Below are 19,846 nucleotides of genomic sequence, written 5' to 3' on the forward strand. Positions count from 1 at the left end.
GTCCGACGTCGGCTCAGGTCATGATCTCACAGTTTGCGACTTTGAGCCCCGTGTCGGGCTCTGTGCACACAGCTCGGAGCCTGGAGCCTGCTTCGGATTCTGTGTCTCCCTCTCTCTCTGCCCCTCCCCTGCTCATGCTCTTTTTCTTTCAAACATAAATGAACATTTAAAAAAATAAAAAAAAGCATGAGCTGAAAATGAAGCCAATCAACTCAAGCCCCAGTCTACTTCTTTTCAGGAAATTCCAAATATAAAAGGTGAGCTTTGTTCCTGGAGGGCTGAGAGTGAATCCGATAACTGGCCCTTCTGTGGAAACTAGCCAGGAATTGGCATGCAGCCAGCTAGCCCTCTCCCATCTGGGCAGCATGCAGGACAAGCCCGAGGGAAGAAGGGCCACTAATCCAAAGATGTTCAAAAGTCAGGACCCCAGCAGCTCTGCCTCCGCTGACCCAGGCGTGTGACCACGGGGTTTGGGCTGGTTCCTGGGGTTCTGTTCCACTCTGATGGTTAGGGATGGACACAACCCAGGGGCCGTGTACAAGGACAGAAGTGAAACCCCAGCCCGGTTTGATGTGCCTTGGATCCATATTTCCCGCATTTCCCTCACTGCTTCTTCGTCTGTCTGGGCTCCTGACTCCTGATACATGTGGTATCCCTCTCACCCAGTAGCAATATCCCTGTGGAACTGTGTCTTTGAACTGTGATGACTATAGCAGCCCCTTCAGAGAGTTGCTTTTCTCCTAAAGCTGACCCGTGATTTCATAATTGCATAGCCCAGATGGGTACCACCTGTTGTTACACCTTCCCCCTGCTCCCCCCGGTCTGTTTCCTGAATCTGTGGTTAGCACACACCCTGGGTTTAAAATGCACTCTCCAAGTTAGCTTGGAATATAGTGCATTAGCTAGCCTCTTTTCAGGAACATTTGTTGGGTACCCATATGTGAACGGTACTTTAAACCAAAGTTAAATAATGCGGGCCGTGTACTTTAGAGAGTTACAACTCACAACTGATCACAGCTGGGTTAGTTTCTTTGGGAGTATGTCAGTGAGGAAGAAGATAGAAGATTTTAGCCCTGAAAGGACGTTAGAGGTCATTTAATCCAGCCCCTCTTTTGCAGATGGCAAAACGAACGCAGGACAACCTGAAGAGTTTGCTTGCACAGCTCCTCAGTGGCAGGGCGAGGCCTGGATCTGCTTTAGCCAGATCCTCTTGGGGCACTTTCTGTAGCAGGTGATCTAGGCTGCCTCGTGTGCCTTTGAAACAAAGATAGACGGTCCTAGTTTGATCAGCTAGCATTGGGAAGCCACAGAAGACCTCAGGAAGTTGGAGGGAGGGAGGAAGGGAGAGAGGAAGAGAGAGAGAGGGGAGATAGATAACTCTGAAAACAGCTCAGTGAGCATAGCTGGGAGTTCAGAGAAGAACACATTTCCATAATCCAGGTAAGAGGTGGTCAGGACCAAGTTTGTAAACTTTTGAGTGGAAGCGAACAGCATGGTATTACATTGTTTAAACAGTGATGTGGAATTGGCCCCTAAATGTAAGGATTCTGTGTCTCCCTCTCTCTCCCCCCACCTCTCTCTTAACTCTCACTCTCTCTCAAAAATAAACATTAAAAAAATAGATGAGGACAGTCTATACAGAGGACTTCAGCAGTGCAGGCAACACCGTCGAGTAATGGCTCAGTGACCTGAGCATAGCTGTGGGAGCACTGTTACTAGAACCCCAGGGATATCGGGTGAAGTTTCAGATGCCCGCACTGCAATAGATAAAGGCATCTGTTAGCAGTGACAAAAGGCTGACCCCGGAGCATTTCCCTGAGGTAAAAAGAAAAAAGTTGAATTGGAGTGGGAGGTGGGTAGCCATGAGGGGAGGGGGTGGAATTAGAGTTCTCGCTCTGCTGGCTGGGAAGATGCTTTACTGTCTACATAATCGACTTCGTACTACACTGGGGCTCGATCAGAGAGGGCCCATCCTGCTCGGCCCCACTCCGTTTTGATCCCGTAGTCAGCTGCAGAGTTATAGATGAAGTGACAAGGATGATATCTTGATTGTATCCAGCTGCCTGGAGTAAGTCAAGGGCAGAGAGGCCCCGCCTGCGGAACAGCGCTCACCAACGGCTCCAAAGGAATCTGAAGTTCAGGACACCTCTGATGCTTTTAGAACAGCATAGTTCAGCATTCTGTGACCCAGTGTCACCGAATTAAGTCCCTGTGGAGGGAAGTCTGATAAGTGGCTTCAGCCAACAGGAAGAAGACTGAAATCCTGACGGCGTTGGACCCTAAAACTGAGCCAGTGTTATTATGGTTGCTGCCAGTGGGGGCTTGCAGAGAAGGACCCGTGGGAAAGCGCAGGGATTGCAAAGCTTTGTTGACTCAAAGTGGATGCGGGGAAGATGCAGCTTTCATCCGGCAGGGGTGCCAGCTGAATGGATGCCTCCACGCGTCTGTGCCCCCCCGCCCCTCTCGCCCCTTCCCCACCCCTGGTGTTTGGTTTACTTACTTGTGCCTGGAGCCCTTTCAGAAGCTCTTTAATTCCGCTGAGGTGACTGCGGCAGCGGCGTGACTTGAACAGGCAGGTGTCCGGTGTTGGCAAAAGGAAACTGGCGGTGCGTTTCATGGAGGGTGCTCGGGCCCACAGACCAAACAGCAGTTATGGCTCACATACTATGTTGTTGCTCTGCGCTCTATAAAACTGTAAGAGTATCATATTATTTTAATCTGCTGAAACACAAGCCCCAGAGTAGGAACACAGCAGCAGCCTTACACATCCGAGGAAATGTTTGACACGACTTTGTTTGTCTGCAGCTATTATGACGATGGCTGTGGCTGATTAACTCTGTTGGTTACAACATGGTGTTAATGAGGCCAAGGTTGTGGGTTTGAGAGGTTTCACACAAAGGAAACCCCAGGCCACGCTCAAGACCCAGGTCAGAGAGCCCATAAAAGCACGTGGATGATCACAGGAGGACTGGGTGAGACAGTGTAATGACTCAGCGAATATCCCTTATCCGCTTCTGGAGAAGCCGTTTAAAACATGTGCTTTGGTGATGGTGAATTATTACTGTGATCCTCACACGCAAGGGATATCCCAGTATTACTCGTGGTAGCTGTCGAGCGGTACCGTTGCAGACTTTCTGAATAAAGGAGGACACTGGCTGTGATCTGTAGTGCCTTCTTGTATTCTCAGCTTTTTCGCCTGCGAGAGCCTCCGTGTCTGTACGTTCAGAAAGTGCGCGTGGAACACTGCCATGCGCGGGTGCTGTTCTTTGTGCTTGAGAAACCACAGGGAAGAAGACTAAACTTCTGTCCTCATGGAGATAAACAATAAGGAAACAATAAATAACCAAAGCAATTTCAGAAAATGAAAGTTTGGTGAAGAAAAAGATGGGGTGAGGGGATGTGATGGAGAATGGCCGGGTGGGAGAGGTGTTCACCTTGGCTAGGAAGGTGTGAAAGGGCCTCTTAAAAGTAGGCGACATTTAAGCAGAGACCTCACTGATGAGCAAGAACCAGCTTTTTGAAGAGCTGGGACAATATCCCCGTCAGAAGAAAAAGACACAGAGGTTAGGATTAAAGAACAGAAAGGCCACTGAAATGTGGAAGAACATGGTGGAAGAGGTTGGAGAGTGGGTGCACCCTTCAGAATATGCTAAGGAATTTGGCTGTTATTCTGGTCATGGGAACCCATTCTTTGTTTTGTTTCAGAGCCTGTAGCATTTCTTAAAGATTTTGGGGGTGTTGGGTTGAAGTGTGTCCCTCTAAGAAAGATATGTTGAAATCTTAACCCTTAGCAACCTTATTTGGAAATAGGATCTTCTCGGGTAATAAAGTTAAAATGAGGTCATTGGGGTGGGCTCTAATCCAGTTGGACTGGTATCCCTATAAAAAGGAAAATTTTGGGCCCAGAGACACACACACAGAGGGAGGAGGGCCATACGAAGACAGAGGTTAGGAGTGATGCACCTACAAGCCTAGAAAGACCCAAGATGGACAGCCAAATGAAGCTGAACAGCAAGGAAGCATCCTTCCCCTATAGGTGTCAGAAGGAAGCATGGCCCTGCCAGCACCTTGACTTCAGACTTCTAGATTTCTGTTGCTTTAAGCCACCTGGTGTGGTGAGTCTGTTCCACTAGCCCTAGCAAACTACAGAAGGGGCGGGGGGCGCTGGCCCACTGGCTGAGCCTCTGGGCAAGCAATGACACATCCTCCCTGGACTCAGTGACACCTAGGCATTGAGGAAGCCTCTGCTTGCTGCAGCATGTGACCATATGACATATATATGCGGGGACATATATGATGAAGATAATATTAAGATGTATATATGTGTATATATATATGTATATATATATGTGTGTGTGTATATATATATATTAAGATGTATATATGTATATATGTGTATGTATATATATATACATGTGTATGTACATATATGTATATATACACATATATATACATACACATATATATGTATACACACACACACACACACACACACACACACACAATGGGATACAGCCTGTTGGCTGAGTTACCCTGTATAGAGTACAGATTTTTCTCAACTTGCCATAGGGTTACCTGATAAGCCCATTGTAAGTTGAAAATGCATTTAGTAAACCTGATTTACCAAACATCCCAGCTTAGCCTATTCTACCCTAAAAGGTGCTCAGAACACTTACATTAGCCTACAGTTGGGCACAATCATCTAACACAGAGCCTATAAAGTTGAGCACCTTGTGTAATTTATTGAATACTGCACTGAAAGCGAAAAACAGAATAGTTGCCTGGGTACAGGATGGCTCTAGATATATAGATTGTGGACCCCGTGGTCGCATGGTGACTGGAAGCTGCAGCTTGCTGCCACTGCCCAGCCTCGTGAGAAAGGATCGTACTGCAGATTGCTAGCCCAGGACAAGATCCAAATGCAAAAAATTCGAAATACGGTTTCTACTGAATGCGTATTGCTTTTGCACCATTGTAAATGTCAAAAAACCGTAAGTTGAACTATCCTAAGTTAGGGACCATCTGTACTCTAATATTCTTTTAGGAATAGTCCTCTTAGAGATACTCTATAAATAATGGTCTGGAAGGGTGAGAGTGGAAGCAAGGAGATGAGTTAGAGCCCTGTTAACAACAGTCTAGGTGAGAGAGGATGGTGGTTTGGGCTAGAGAGAGGGGTGGGAGAATTGGCAAGAGGTGGTCAGAAGTAGAGCCAGCAGGACTTGCTGATGGATGGGGTGTGGGGAAGCAGGAAAGGAAGGAATAAAGGCTGTCTCGTAGCTTTTGGGCTGGGGCAGTCAGGTAGCCGATTTATTGAGATGAGAAGATTGAGAGAACGGCTTATCTGGGGATATGGAATCAAGAGTTACGTGTTGACCATGTTAAGTTTGAGATGCCTGTTTATCCAGTGGAAGATATTAAGGAAGTAGTTGGTTATCTCTGGAACATTCTGGGCCAAACAAATTTAGAGGTCAGTAGATTATAGAAGGTATTTAAAGGGATGAAAACTAGTTGAAATTAGAGAGTTTAAAGAATAGGGCACAGGACTGGACCCTCAGGAGCCTTAGAGGCCTGGTAAAGGATGAGGAATCATGGTGCTGAGACGTGGCAGCATGAACAGCTGGTAAATTGTCAATACTCCTTAACAATACACACTTCCTCTTTTTTAAAGGTTAAACTAACTTACACAGAAATACAGGGGGAAAGATCATTGGAGGTACCCCACCCCCAGTATACCAAATTTTGTTTCACAAAACCGTATCTAAGAACCTTTCCAAATGTGGAATTCAAGTTTTTGTTTTCAGTGTGTTACGTTATAGAATCAGGCACATTCTCTACACATGAGGCTTCTAAAAGGCCATAGGAATGGCTGTGTGCTCCAGAGAAATAGTTTTGTTTTGTTTTGTTTTTTAAGAAACAGAGACTTTCTAAGGTTTCACAATTGCCAAATTTAATATAAACTAGGACAGTTGAGTTGCACGGTTTCATTTATTCTTCATGTGTGCATTCATTAAAAATGGAACCTATTTCCATAATCATTTGTTAAGGGATTACCTACCTTAGCCCAATTCAGTAAGCTATTTTCTTTTTTTTTTTTTTTTTAACTTTTTTTTACTTATTTTTGAGACAGAGAGAGACAGAACATGAGCAGGGGAGGGGCAGAGAGAGAGGGAGACACAGAATCTGAAGCAGGCTCCGGGCTCTGAGCTGTCAGCACAGAGCCTGATGGTGGGGCTCGAACTCACAGACTGTGAGATCATGACCTGAGCTGAAGTCGGACGCTCAACCGACTGAGCCACCCAGGCGCCCCTCAGTAAGCTATTTTCAAGCAACCGCAGGAAGATTTGGAGGAAGTTAGAATCCGCATCTGTCTTTGAGTATTGACGGAATAACTAGCACCTGTTTAATTGAACATCTTCAGGGGCGCATTCTGATCTGAGCTGGTGAAGAGTTCAGCCTGGCGAGTCTGCATACCATGTGTATAACTTAGCACTGTGCTCGGTCGTCGTCTGAACTGGGAATTGATTGTTGATGTATTTCTTGCCTTAGGTGTGGCGGGAATTTCCTGACCGGTTGGTGGGTTACCCAGGTCGTCTGCATCTCTGGGACCATGAGATGAATAAGTGGAAGTATGAGTCGGAGTGGACCAATGAGGTATCCATGGTGCTCACGGGGGCAGCGTTTTATCACAAGGTAAGAGGGGGGCAGCAGGCGGGGGCAGGTGGGTCTGAGGTGACCCAACTGAGCGCATGCTCTTTGTTCTGTTTGGCCCAGTTGAATTTCTGCTGAGTTTAGGAAAAGTGTTCTAGTCAGAGGGCTTACGAAGGCCGTGTCGTGTCATATGTCAACTACACTAGTTAAGGAAGAAAGGCCATGTTGTGTGATTTTTTTAGTTATATTTCTTATTATACAGATAACGCATATACTGCTATTAGCAAATATGGAAAATTCAGAACAAATGTTATCATAGAAGAAAAGTCACTTGTAGTCCCATCACTTAGAGACAATCATTGTTACCGTATAGATGTTTTTTTGCGGTTTGCCTTTTATTTATTTACTTATTCACGTACGCAGACTGTTGTAAATATTCTCATTAGCCTGCTTTTTGCATGTATTATGAGTTTTTTTAACATTAACATTTCTTCGTAACATAACTGCTAATATGCTATTGTATTAATATTCCATAAATCATGTGTAACTATTTTTCTATCACTAGATGTTTAGATTGTGTCTAATTTTTTATTTGCTATTTTATTTATTTATTTATTTTACTTTTTTTGTTGAGAGAGAGAGAGAGTATATGAGTGGGAGAGAGGAGCAGAGGCAGGGAGAGAATCTTAAGCAGGATCCAAGCTCAGTGTCGGTCCCACGACCCCCAGCATCACAACCTGAGCCGAAATCAAGAGTTGAGTGCTCAGCTGATTGAGCTATCCAGGCACCCTTTGTGTTTTTTGCTTTTGGTTTTTTTGTTTTGGTTTGTTTTGCTATTTTAGATAAGCTTAATATCTAATGCTTAAATAGTGATCAGTATCCATTTTCCTAATTGTGCTTGTGATAGATTTCTAGAAGTAGAATTACGTCAAAGGAATGAACATTTTGGGGAGGTTTTGATGTATATATTTGTCTGTTGTTTTGAGCATTGTTTGCGCCAGTTTGCACACCCAGCAAAATATAAAACTATCTTACTATTACCCCTCCTTGCATGAAATATGTAAAAAGAGAAAAATCAAACTGAAGCTGTTTTGATAAGTGAAGATGGATCTTACTATTTTCACTCTGATTTGATTATTGTGGTTGAAATTCCTCTTGTGTCTTTTGTGTTTCCTCTCTTCTGAGAATTGTCACCTCATGTGTTTGACTTTTTTTACTAGGGAGAGGTTGAAGAGTGCGTATTGGACTTTAGAATATTCGGTTTGATGATTGAGTGCCCCTGGGAGTGTATAGTTTAATTGAACTCTAACAACTTGTCTGTTGTCAGCAGTAGCACAAGGTACTGATGTCAGGAAAACATCTGTGTGTCTGTCCACCCCAGTGTAGTTAAGTTAACGAGCTGTATTGTAGTGATTGCTTGTTGGTATCTCGGCACTGCTGTGTATTTTTCAGGGCTCTGAATTTAGAAATGGGTTTTTGTTCTTGCCAATAAATAAATAAATGTTTATAATTCTTGGAGTTTATGGTAGTACGGTGTGTGCACTTTTTTCTCCATGAATGTCCACACTATTTCATACATGTAAGTGATGGAAGTAGCAGAATTGCCTCATATGTATTTTACTTTAAAAAACACATACTGGGGTGCCAGGTGGCTCAGTCGGTTAAGCGTCAGACTCTTGATGTCAGCTCAGGTCATGATCTCATAGTTTGTGAGTTTGAGCCCTGCATCAGGCTGTGTGCTGACAGTGTGGAGTCTGCTTGGAATTCTGTCTCTCTCTCTCTTTCTCTCTCTCGCTCACTCTCTTTCTGTCTGTCTCCCTCCCTTTCCTTCTCTCCCTCCCCTTACCTTCTCCCCCCCCCCACTTACTCTCTGTATCTTTCTCAAAAATAAATAAAAATAAACTTAAAAAAAAAAACACACATACCTTTGCAGTGTCAGTCCACCATTAATTTATGTCTGTCTCTGTTTTCAATCTGCGGAGAGAATGCAGCAAAGAGGATTGAGCATTGTGACTCAAGGAAAAGAATTTGGTAGCGATCCATATACAGTGTGTCTCTGAATGATATTTTACTTATTAAATACATGGAACATGAGTCTGAAGCATCTGCATTCAAGGGCTTCACGCTTTACCTACGCTGCTTATAATAGGTGATTTTTATTTTTTATGTTATTTATTTATTTGGGGTTTTGAGACAGAGAGAGCTCACACAAGTGGGGGAGAGAGGGAGAGAATCTTTTTTTTTTTTTTAAGTTTATTTTTGAGAGGGAGAACACAAGCGAGGGAGGGGCAGAGAGAGAGAGGGAGAGAAGGAATCCCAAGTAGGCTCCACACGGTCAGCACAGAGTCCATTGCCGGGCTTGAATTCACAACTGTGAGATCATGACCTGAGCTGAAGTCGGGCACTTAACCGACTGAGCCACCCAGGCGACCCAGAAGAGAGAGAATCTTCAGCAGGCTCCACCCTCAACTTGGAGCCTGACATGATGCTTCATCCCAGGACCCTGGGATCATGACCTGAGCCGAAATCAAGAGTCGGATGCTTCACCCGCTGAGTCATCTAGGTGCCCCAACAATAGGTGAATTTTAAAAGAATGACAGTATTGAAGATACTTGATCACCTGACCAGCCTTGTGATTAATCCTATGAGAGAAAGCTTGTCTCCACAATATGATTAAGTGACTCTTTGTCTTAACCATCAACCATTAAGTGGCCCCATCAACCATGGCCCACTGTCATTTGCATCTTTCTTCTTTTTGTCTTACCTGACAGTATTTTAATTACCTGTATACCTACAAAATGCCTGGGGATATCAAGAACTGGGTGGATGCTCATATGAACTGTGAAGACATTGCCATGAACTTCCTGGTAGCTAACGTCACGGGAAAAGCTGTCATCAAGGTAGGAGGCTTGCTGGTCCAGCTCTGCTGCTAACTTTGTGATCTTGGGCAAGTCTTTGTTCCTCTGAGCCTGAGAAGTTCTCATAACTATAAATGAAGTGTTGGATTGGATGACTTTAAGCTCTCTTTTAGCTTTAAGATGCAGTCACATTGTAACGCTGAAGCTAGGCTTTGATAATTTAAACATATTTTCTTTTTTTAAAATACAGTTTCTTTAGTTACAGTTTTTAATCTCCAGTATGAGAGATAAAGGCTGTAATGGTCAATCTACAACTCATGTTTTTAAAAAACTTTATTCTCAAAGCTGATAGGGAATCTAGATCTGTTAGTTAAAGCATGCAACTTACATCTTTCTTAAAGTAGCTGATTTTTATTTTTTATAGACATAGAGAAGATAGTACACTTTGTGCAATGATAACTGTAGTTTTTCTAAACATTTTAAAATATCGGTTACCCATTTTTAAAAGTATCTTTCCCATAACATATTAAAAGCTAAGAGTAAAAAAATAAATAAAAGCTGAGAGTACACAAGGATCACATGGGGATCTCTGTATCTGTAATGGATGTCTGTTTCTGAAATGTAGATTTTGCTCAAACCCAGATCCCCAGATACGAAGAGAGAGTTTCCGTATTTTTATGAGTGGAATCATCCTGACCTTTTTTCCTTCTGAATTCGGATTCCATATAAAAATGGGCTGTGCTTCAAGGACAGATTCCTGTAATGGAGTCTTGCCGTACTGGCAGTACATTGGAAGCGTGGTATGGCCCCCACTGATTGTTCATGCTGTTAATTGAGGGGAGAAGTCAGATTAAGCCAAAGTGACTAAAAAAGAGGAAGAGTCCCTATCTGTAATCTGCAAACTTGACCCAGTCCTCCCCCTGCCCTCTAACTTAGTCAACAGCTCACTGCAAGAAAAAGTCCAATATGTAAATCACAAAATTAGTTTTAAAGGAACCCCTCTTATCTCCAGAGTTGCTTTTTGATGTGCTTCAAGAGATTTTAGCTATGCCTGCTCACTCTGGACAGTCGTTCTGGCATCTGTGTGCTTCTTAGCCTGGCCTTAGTTATCTAGCATTCTCCCCCTGCCCAACCTCTCTCTGCTCTTTATTTAGCTTCACTGGGTTTGGATAACAGTCTCCCTGGGTTTGCTAAGAAAATCATTAGGAGTTTAAGGTTCGGGAGAGCGGGAGGGAGAGTCAGGGAAAAGAATTCAGAGGGCGAGAGACCATGGGATTTTTTTCCTGATTGAAGGGAATTGCAAAAGAAGCTGGCACCTTCAGGAGCATGGTGCTGCTAAAAGCATTTGCCATTAGCTGGAAGAAGGAAAAAGAGTGCCTGTTGGAACCGAGGTTACGGTGAAAGTTATGGGAAGCTGTATTTCATCGCCCTTATGGCTGCAAGAACAAATGGTGTTTATACAAGGACCTTGGCAGTGAGAAAACAGTCATTAAACAGGAATTAAGGAGCTTGTCATCACCACTTCTTTCCAGTTACAGAAGGCAAAAGCCCTCCAAGCCTTTTTTATTGGGCCCTTGTGAGTTGTGCCGTTGGCCAAGCCAGACAGAACTGAATGGAGGAATGGCGAGGGGTGTGTGTGTGCGCGCACGCGCGTGTGTGTGCGTGTGGAGAGAGCAGGAAGCTCAGCTTACAGAACAGAAGCATGCAGAGTGTTGTCACAAGCGTGATTTTATCGTCCTTGGCACTGACGGCCAGGTGTATTTTTGTACTTCTCTGGCAGGTAACACCGCGAAAGAAATTCAAGTGTCCTGAGTGCACAGCCATTGACGGGCTTTCGCTAGACCAGACGCACATGGTGGAGAGGTGAGCGAGCCTCTAACCAAAAGTCTGCCCTAGCCTCTGATCCCCATTTCCTGCCTTGGGCCTGTTTATGGGACTTGTTGGAGATATAAGGACAGCAGCTGGTAGCCATAGTCACCTCCTTTTGCACTGTGGGAATTGGGTTAGTTCAAGCCCAGGTCACCCAAAGAATTAATTTGGAATGCTACTCACTCAATTTGTAATGGCTGGAAGGGTCTTAAAAATATAGCTGGCCTTAAGCTCCTGAAGTCAGATTCTCCATGTGGACTAACAGTCAGCCATCCACAGTCATTTGGGTGGAGGCTAGTTAATTCCAAGAGAATACGGCATTGTTTTGCAGGGTATCTCCACGTGACAATAAAAGTTTGATTAGAAGGAATGAAACCAAACCTAGAGACAAATTACCTTTTCTGACCAAACACCTACCAAGAACAGAATGGAAAGCACAGCTCTTTACATTAACAGAGTGAGAGGAGCAGGTCAGCTCTGAAATCCTCCTTTTATTTCAGTTCAGTCAGTTACTCAACAAGCATACTTTTGTGTGAGACATAATACTAAGCCTCGTAGGGGAACGGATGTAAAAGGAGTGGGAAACCTACATCTTCCCTTCGGATCGTTATACTCTTTCCCTAGACCTCACCATTCTCACTTGTATCCCGAAGGTCCCCAAGCTTGGCATCTCCTGAATCAAACCTAATTCTTCCAAAAGGCAGCTCCTTACATAAGACAACAAGCCCGGACATCCCATAGCAGTGCTGTCAGGGGACCAAAGTGCACTCAGGGAAGGTTGTAGTGGCCCTTAGAGAATGAGATATCTAGCGCAGGTGTCCACGGGTCCCATGTGGGTCTGCTTGCAGTCTTTCTGAAATCGATCCCCCATGTTAAAATCCTTAAAGCCTGGAAGATCTTTTTGTGCAGAAAGTTGTTTCACTTGGCCTGGATTCTATAATGCTTTACTCCTTCGTATTCCTACTTCTTTCCTACCCTGTAAATAATCCTTTTATCTCTTTCATATATAAATATTTTACCCAAATGACATGACTTTTATTAATTGTCAGTGTGAAATAACATATTCTTCTGATTTTGGAAATATCTGTCACGGGTATCATAGTTACTACACAGTCAAGGGCAGTCACAATGACTGTCATAGCTCATTTGGAAGAGACCCCAATTATAGTTATATTGGAGTACATGAAATTATTATTAAACCCACCTCCATTCTTTGTGTTGGGAGAATTCATAGCATTAAGCGATTGGTTGTTGAGTAGGCTGAGTTAAAATGATGGGGTTATATGGTGTAAGACAGGAATTTTAGGGACCAACGTTGGCCTGATAATGGCCTTGAAGTTCATGCTAAGGCTAAGCAACTCTTCTCCAGAACCGCTGAGATGACCAATGTAAAGAGACTTAAAATACGGTGAGAGAGATTTAAGTTAGATATAATTATTATTAAACACTGACTACAGTAACTAAGGGAGATGTGGGGGCTTCCTGTTGGGAACAGACTTTTGAAAGTAGAATAGGTGGCTACCCAGATGTTGTTAGGCTTAAATCAGATTCTGTCAGAATTTATAATTAACAGCCACACACACACACACACACACACACACACACACACACACACACACGTGTGTGTGTGTGTGTAACAATCCAAAGCTATATGTGATAAGTACCATAAGGGAGGCTCAGAATGTTATAATTGGTCAGAGGAAAGAGACGTGGCTTCTCACTAGGTTGATTACTAGGAATAATTTTGTAAAAGATGGCACTTGAAATAAGCCTTCAAAGATCACTAGGATCACTGGACAAGAAGAGAAGATCCCAGGCAGGGGAAACCAGGTGGCTGAAGGTTCCAGTCATCAGGTTGAAGGTGTATCTGGCAGGCAGTTAGGGGTCCGGTGTGGCTAGAGTGTAGAATTCTGTCCTGTTGGTGCTAGACCCTGAAGGACTGCCCAGTGAAGGAGCTTGAACGAACTTCTTCAGGCTCTGACATGCCGTCGAAAGTTTTTGAACAACGGAGCTTGATCAAAGTATTGTTTTGAGATTAATTTGGAAGTGGTGCAGAGTAGAATGAAGGCGAAGAAATTGACGAAAGTACATATGGAAATGGGAAGCTTGAGCTAAGTTGAGTGTGGAAAGGAAGGGATGGATTAAATATTCAGAGATGCTTTTTCACCCAAAGGAAGATATGCTAGAACTTGAGGTTATGGAGAAGGAATTGACAGAGGGAGCTTAGATGTCGAGTCAGGAAGAGTGATAGTACCATCAACAGTGTGAATAATACAGTCAGGGGGAGACGGCCAGCTAAGGGAGGAGGGAACACAGATGGTTGCACCTTTAACAGTGTAATTAACAAGGACGGGAGGAGATTTTAACCATGGGCAAAGTTGGAGAACAGTCAGGTTGGTGAAGATTTGGGGGTCTTTCCCTCTGTATGTGCAGATGTAGATATGGAGCAAGCAGTTGGAAATGTGGAACCTTCAGGAAGAAGATGAAAACAAAGGTAGATATCTGAAAGACATTTTCCCAGAGATGGCCACTGACTGAAGAAAAGCCAAGGGCAGAATCTTGAGAAATTCTGACATTTAGGAGACAGAAAGAGTAACGAAAACAGAGAAGCAGCCACCGGAGAAGCCGGAGAGACCCAGGGTCTATAGTGCACAGAAGCAAGGGAGGAGCAGGAAACATGCAGACTGGGAAAAGATCTTGGAATTAAATGGTCATTGGTGACTTTGAAAAAAAATAATGCCATGGAGCAGTGGGGCTTAAGGGTTATGGAGTGTGAGTCTGTGGTGAGGAAATAGAGTTAGTGTATGTAGAATACCCTTTTGAGAAATTTGATAGGGAACAGAGGAAATCAATCTGGAAATCAGAAACTGGGAGCAAAACTATTTGGATTAAAGATTGAATCACTAAATTATTATATAAGGCACTTAGGTCGGGAGGGAGGAAGGCATGATTTAAGCCATCGTGGGTAGATCCAGAAGTGGAGTTACAGTTGTAGAATGGTTCATTTGTTGTTTTTTCTTAATAGTTCCCTTTGCAAAATTCACATTTTGCACAAAACAGTGAAGCAAGTTAACCACTTTGCAAGTTATGACCTTGTGTTGGGTTTTGTGGTTTAATAAGCTTATTTATTCTTATATTTGGGGTCTTGGAGCAGAAATCACAGTTGTGTAGGAAAGTAGCTTTTACTGCCAGCATCCATTTCCAGGATGGTCTGTTAGTTCTTTAAGAGCCAGAAAACCAGAAGACTATGTAACTGTTCATTTTGACCAATAGCTTCAACAAGGTAAGGGAATATGGCAGACGGTGCTGATCTTAAGAAAAAGAACACTGTATTCTGATTCAGGCCAGTCTTTGTTCAAATTATGGATTTGTCACTTAATAGCTATCTGACTTAAGACAATTGATTGACTTTATGCTAAACTCCCATCTCCTTATCTCCTAAAATGGGTGTATTAGTATCTATCACATTACAGTGTCCATTCATGGGTTCAACAAATATCTATTGAGCCTCTTTGTACCAAATACCGTGTTATATGCTGGGGATGAATGAAGTAATAACATATGAAAGCCTGTAGCACGATGCCTGGCAACATTATTTCCTTCCCAGTTTCCCTAGCATTCGTCCTAAAGGCTCCCGATTACTTCAGGTAATTGCATGTGTTTACAAGGAAAACAGAAAACCATTAGTCCTTTCTCCCACAGACACTTCCAGCACTTCAGAGGTAGACAGTGGTGGCTCTCAGCCTGTCTGTACTGGATTATAAAAGCAACCCAGGGGAGCATTTACTGACAAGGTGGCTGGACCTCTGACAGAACAACGCAAGTCACCTACCAGCCACCACCAGACTCACCGTCTACCCCAACCTGTTCCCCAACCCAGATGCCCTGTGTGAAAAGAAGGTAGACAGCACTGTCAGTACCTGGCCGGAGAGTTAAGGACCTTCACCACTCAGAGTAGCCGGCGGCTTCTCCGGCGCAGGCTGCATGGAGAGAAAGAAGCACTCACTAGGCCCGGGTCAGCCAGGGGCAGCTGTCGACAAGTCAGCTGGCCCTCGCCCCAGTGGCCTCCTGCCCGTGGCCCGGCCCTGTTGGCAGATCTGTTTACAGAGGAGACATTGTGCTCAGTCTCCTCCAGCAGGCCAGGGAGCCGCTATCCTCTGCCAAGAACCATGGTTCTTCTTTAATACGTACCCACCGGTACCTGTGTTGTGTGTTGGGCCCTGCTGGGCTTTGCTGGCCAGAGTCTACGGGCATAATGACTGGAAACTGGAAGAATCTGTACATGTTTGTAGGCAGAACAGCTGCCAAAAGTAAGACCTCGGAGAGACTAACTTTGTCTGCACTGCCCTGACCCTGTACCTCGAGGAGAGGGCAGCTGTTGTGCTTCCTCGGCAGCACTTTGAGGACACGCCTCGGTCTTTTCCCGGGTCCCCTCTCAGTTTGGAACCTCAGCCTCCACCTCCCGAGTCTCCCAGGAGTGGTGGCAGGAGGGAAAGTCATTGCCTCTGCGTTTTGGTAGGCTGAGGGAAAGTACAGAGGCTCTCTTGCCAGTGCAGGCCTGGGCTGGACACCCAGCTCTGGCACTTTCCAGCTCTGGGGCTCAGGCCTCAGCTTTAACTTGTCGGCCCATAACAGGAAGCTGCTGTAAACCAGCCGTTGGGCATGTCAAGGGGGATACTTTAAGGAATCGATGAAATAGTGTTTGTAAATTATCTGGCACATCATAGGAGCGCAAAAGTCGTTAATTTCCAACCGCTCCACTTGGACTCTAGAATTGTGCTCGTAAATAAATTGTATCATCTCATAATTAAGATTTTTTAGCCTCAGGAGCCAGACTGCCTGGGTTTGGTGCTGCCTCTTACTGTTATTTGGCCTTTGGACATACTACTCAGCCCCTCTCTCTCTCAGTCTTCCCAGTAGAAAATTGGAATAATCATAGGACCCACCCCCTAGGGTTGTCGGGAGGTTGGAGTGGGTTCCTAATACATGTAGGGCGCTTGTAAGGCAGCCTGGAATCCATAATAAGTGTTAGTTGTTGATTCGTGGTGGTGGACACAGGCATGTTATTAGCTCCAAGAGCTCCGAATGAAGTGGTAACACGTTCTCTTAGAAACGTAGTAAGAGAAAGGAATTGAGGATAACTGGCTTCTTTATTAATTGGTTTCTTCCCCAAGCTCAGAAGACTCAAAAACTTACTGAGTAAAATAATTTGAAACAAAGCTCGCAGTGTCTCGGGACAGGAGAGGCTTCTGGTCGGGGTCTTGGACTTCCACCCCTCTTGGGGAAATGGTTCTGCCTCCGATTGGTGTGTTCTTACCCTAGCTGTCGGGTGCCGTGGGCCCGACTTGAGGGGAGAGAGCGCTGACCTTTCTGAAATGCATCCTTGAGGTCCCCCTGACTTCAAAAGCGGTGTTTATGGGCTTGTTTTTCCCTCTGGTCCGGATGCGGGAGCGTCCTCATTACCCGGCTGTCACACTCAGTTGGCCTGATTGACCAGAGCCGTTTCCCGCCAGCGTGCCTGACCCGCTCACCTCTGAGGAGATGGCTCATGGGCTTCAGGGGGCGGTATGGAGTCAAGGACACCGGCGTCTCCCCTCCTGCAGCGCTGCTGGGCCGCCCTGGCCCTAAGCCCTAAGCCCGTGTTGCTGCTGGTTCTGACACGGGAGCGGCTGGCCCGCTCTCGGGGAGGAGCTCGTGGAGGGTGGCCAGCAGTTCCGGCATCGCCCTCGAGAAACGCTGGTTGAGCGAGTGAAGAAGAGCTTACTGTTTGGAAGTGAGCCTCACTGCCCGTTACCTTCTGCCTTCCGTTGCTGCTGGTGTAAGGTCCTCTCTTCGGCTTTTTAAACTCCGGTGAGCTGAAGCTCGGATCCAGGCGCCCCTTCCCTCTCCACCCTTTGCCCTCTCTTTAGCTGGCAGAGACGGGGTTAAGAATTGTTCACAGCCGATCCACCTTGGTTTGAGGCCTGCTTGTAGTGACGGGGAAGAATGACTGGAATTTGAGGGGGAGGGGGAAAGAGACTGACCTCTGCACAGGCCAGTGACCTCCTGCCAGCATCCTCTGTTCACTCTCTCCCCCTGAACTAATAGTCACAGCACCCCCAGATCACTTCTTGTGTCCACACCCTCCCAACCTTTTCTAAGAACCTGGGAGCAGGCTTGCGATACTTGGATTTCTTTTGTTGATATCGAGTAGTGTATGTATGTTGCTCTCATCTGTCGGCCCCTTGAACATTTTCTCTCTTCTCCTTACCCCTTTCCCTCTTCACCTGCCTCCCCCGCGCCCACCCAAAACCCTTCAGGTCCGAGTGCATCAACAAGTTTGCTTCAGTCTTCGGGACGATGCCGCTCAAGGTGGTGGAGCACCGAGCTGACCCTGTCCTGTACAAAGATGACTTTCCCGAGAAACTGAAGAGCTTCCCCAACATCGGCAGCTTGTGAAACCCGTCAGTGACGGAGGTCTGAATGTGACGCGTGGACAAAGTAGGGGAGCACAGCCTCCCGGCACCCTGATATCAGGGCGTGGGGGATCTTCAGTTGACACACTGGACTGTGACACGTAACCTGCTTCCTCGAGAACTGGAACCTGAAGAGAGCGTCTAAGCACCTTGAGCGGTGCGTGCGCTATTCTAGTGTTTCTTATGAGCCCCGATGGGTTCTTGCTGGAAATGCCGAATGGGAGCCTTTGTGGCATGCTCTGGGTTTAGATGCAGCCCAGGCTCCCTTTGTTTGCAGGGAACAGTCTGAAAGGAAACTTTACTGACCCTCAGACTGTAGAGCAGACAGACCTGTCAACCATGTTCGATCTGGGGAATCATGTAAATCGTGCCCGTATCTCACCTTTAGCTCTTTCAGATCAGTGAGTTTTTAGGAGGAAAAGCCAAACCAAGAATTTGGCACAAAATCCCAGCAGCTTAGAGGGATTTGACGCATGCCCTAGGACCTGAGGCACTGGACCCAGGCGTCGGTGGAGCACCCGGTGCTGAATTGGGATCCTGTAAATTCCATGAACCATTCCTCTTTGGTTTGGCTTTTTAATATGATTAAAATAATTTTTTATTCCTTTTTATAGTATGTCTTAAATGCTGATTATTGGTAACCCAAGGAACTTTCTTTTTTGTGTGTGTGTATTTTACCTCCATCTTCTGGTCTTAACTCCAGTCTATTTCCAAACCTCCTACCACGTCCAGGAGGACACACAGCCAAGAGGAATATCTGGTGCCGTGTGCCTCAAGCAGAAGAAGATCTCTAAGCTGTAAACATTCTAAGAGAAGATGTCTCCCCAAACCTCCAAAGGACTCTGTTTGCCTCTTGATCAGATCCAGTTTTTCATAGGTATTCTTAGGGAAAAACAGAGGGCCTGTAATAACCATACACTGAGTTGCTTGCTGTAGCTGGTACCGTGTTGTAAAAGTCGAGGCACTTGTGATCCCCACCCCAAGGGGATTCCAAAATTTCCCTCCTTCTTTCGGTGTAAACTTAACGTTAGCCAGGGAGGTTCTGGCTAATGTTAAATACTGCTATAACAACTGCTTTGCCATAGTTGCCGGTATATTTAAATCGTTAAATTTCAGCATTTAGTAATACTGCACATGTGTGAATTATACCTCTTTAAGCCCTGTTGATGAACAAATCTACTCTGGCAAATGTTAGATGTTATGGATTCGAAACAGATTTATCTGGCTCTAATATTAAGATTAGCCACAGTTTGGGCTTTAGCCATAACATATGTCCCCAGAACACAAAATACAGAACAATTTGCTTGGAATATGGTTATAATTACTGAAACCGAGTTGTGTGCCAGTTGAAGTCACTAATATGCCACCCATTGTTCTCTTGAGTGACACGAAGGTGAAGAGTTACTGTGCTATCGATTTTAAACGTGTAGTTTTAACAACAATCACTTCCAATGTGTTCCTATAGACTTCGAGAGGTCAGAGAAAACTTCAGGAAGTAACAAAATTGAAAGCGGGAATCATGAGTTTTACTCTCTCACACTGAGGAGCAAGAGCCCGGGACTGGTGCTGGTGGAATGGACAAGAAGGGACAAGATGCCTCCCCGCTCCCCGCCGTCTGTTCACGTTGCAGGTGCACACACGGAACCTGTGATTATTCCTCGTGTTGCATTCAAACACCGGTGCCTAATAAATACTTCTGATTTGAATAATTCTATATTTGTCAGTAGGGGATATGGGAAGGCGCTTAGTCTCATATTCACAATCCTGGGGATGGTAGGATAGAAACCAAGAGAAAGGGAATTCTGTTGTCACAGATGATGAGTACTGCTAACCTTTCTGGGGTTCCTTAGCCATTTTTCCAAGATTCAAGGTGGGTGGAAGGGTTGGGCCTCACATTTAAATCCCTGCCAGAAGCTAAGAACCGGGTGAGCGTTGTATACGTGCATATATATCACCCCCGGTATTTTTCCCTCAGCATCGTCACCTCAGATTTTCTGCTCTTTTTCCCATCACTGA

The 19,846-nt window shown here is 45.1% G+C and overlaps 1 protein-coding gene across 5 annotated transcripts in view; it reads left to right on the forward strand.

The window, feature by feature from the left end:
- EXT2 (exostosin glycosyltransferase 2) overlaps positions 1-19,539 on the forward strand; it is a 145,431-nt gene extending 125,892 nt beyond the window's left edge. For 3 of the 5 annotated variants that reach the window (XM_042959558.1, XM_042959559.1, XM_042959557.1), the window contains exons 11-14: positions 6,547-6,690; positions 9,420-9,548; positions 11,287-11,369; positions 17,675-19,539. In XM_042959558.1, the coding sequence (XP_042815492.1) occupies positions 6,547-6,690; positions 9,420-9,548; positions 11,287-11,369; positions 17,675-17,813 (495 nt within the window). In that variant the 3' untranslated portion in view covers positions 17,814-19,539. The remainder of the gene's footprint in view (positions 1-6,546; positions 6,691-9,419; positions 9,549-11,286; positions 11,370-17,674) is intronic. The other 2 variants (XR_006208723.1, XR_006208724.1) reach the window with 2 other exon arrangements.
- The last annotated feature ends 307 nt before the right edge of the window (positions 19,540-19,846 follow it).

This window comes from Panthera tigris, chromosome D1 (genome assembly GCF_018350195.1).
Source record: "Panthera tigris isolate Pti1 chromosome D1, P.tigris_Pti1_mat1.1, whole genome shotgun sequence".
Lineage (NCBI taxonomy): Eukaryota > Metazoa > Chordata > Mammalia > Carnivora > Felidae > Panthera > Panthera tigris.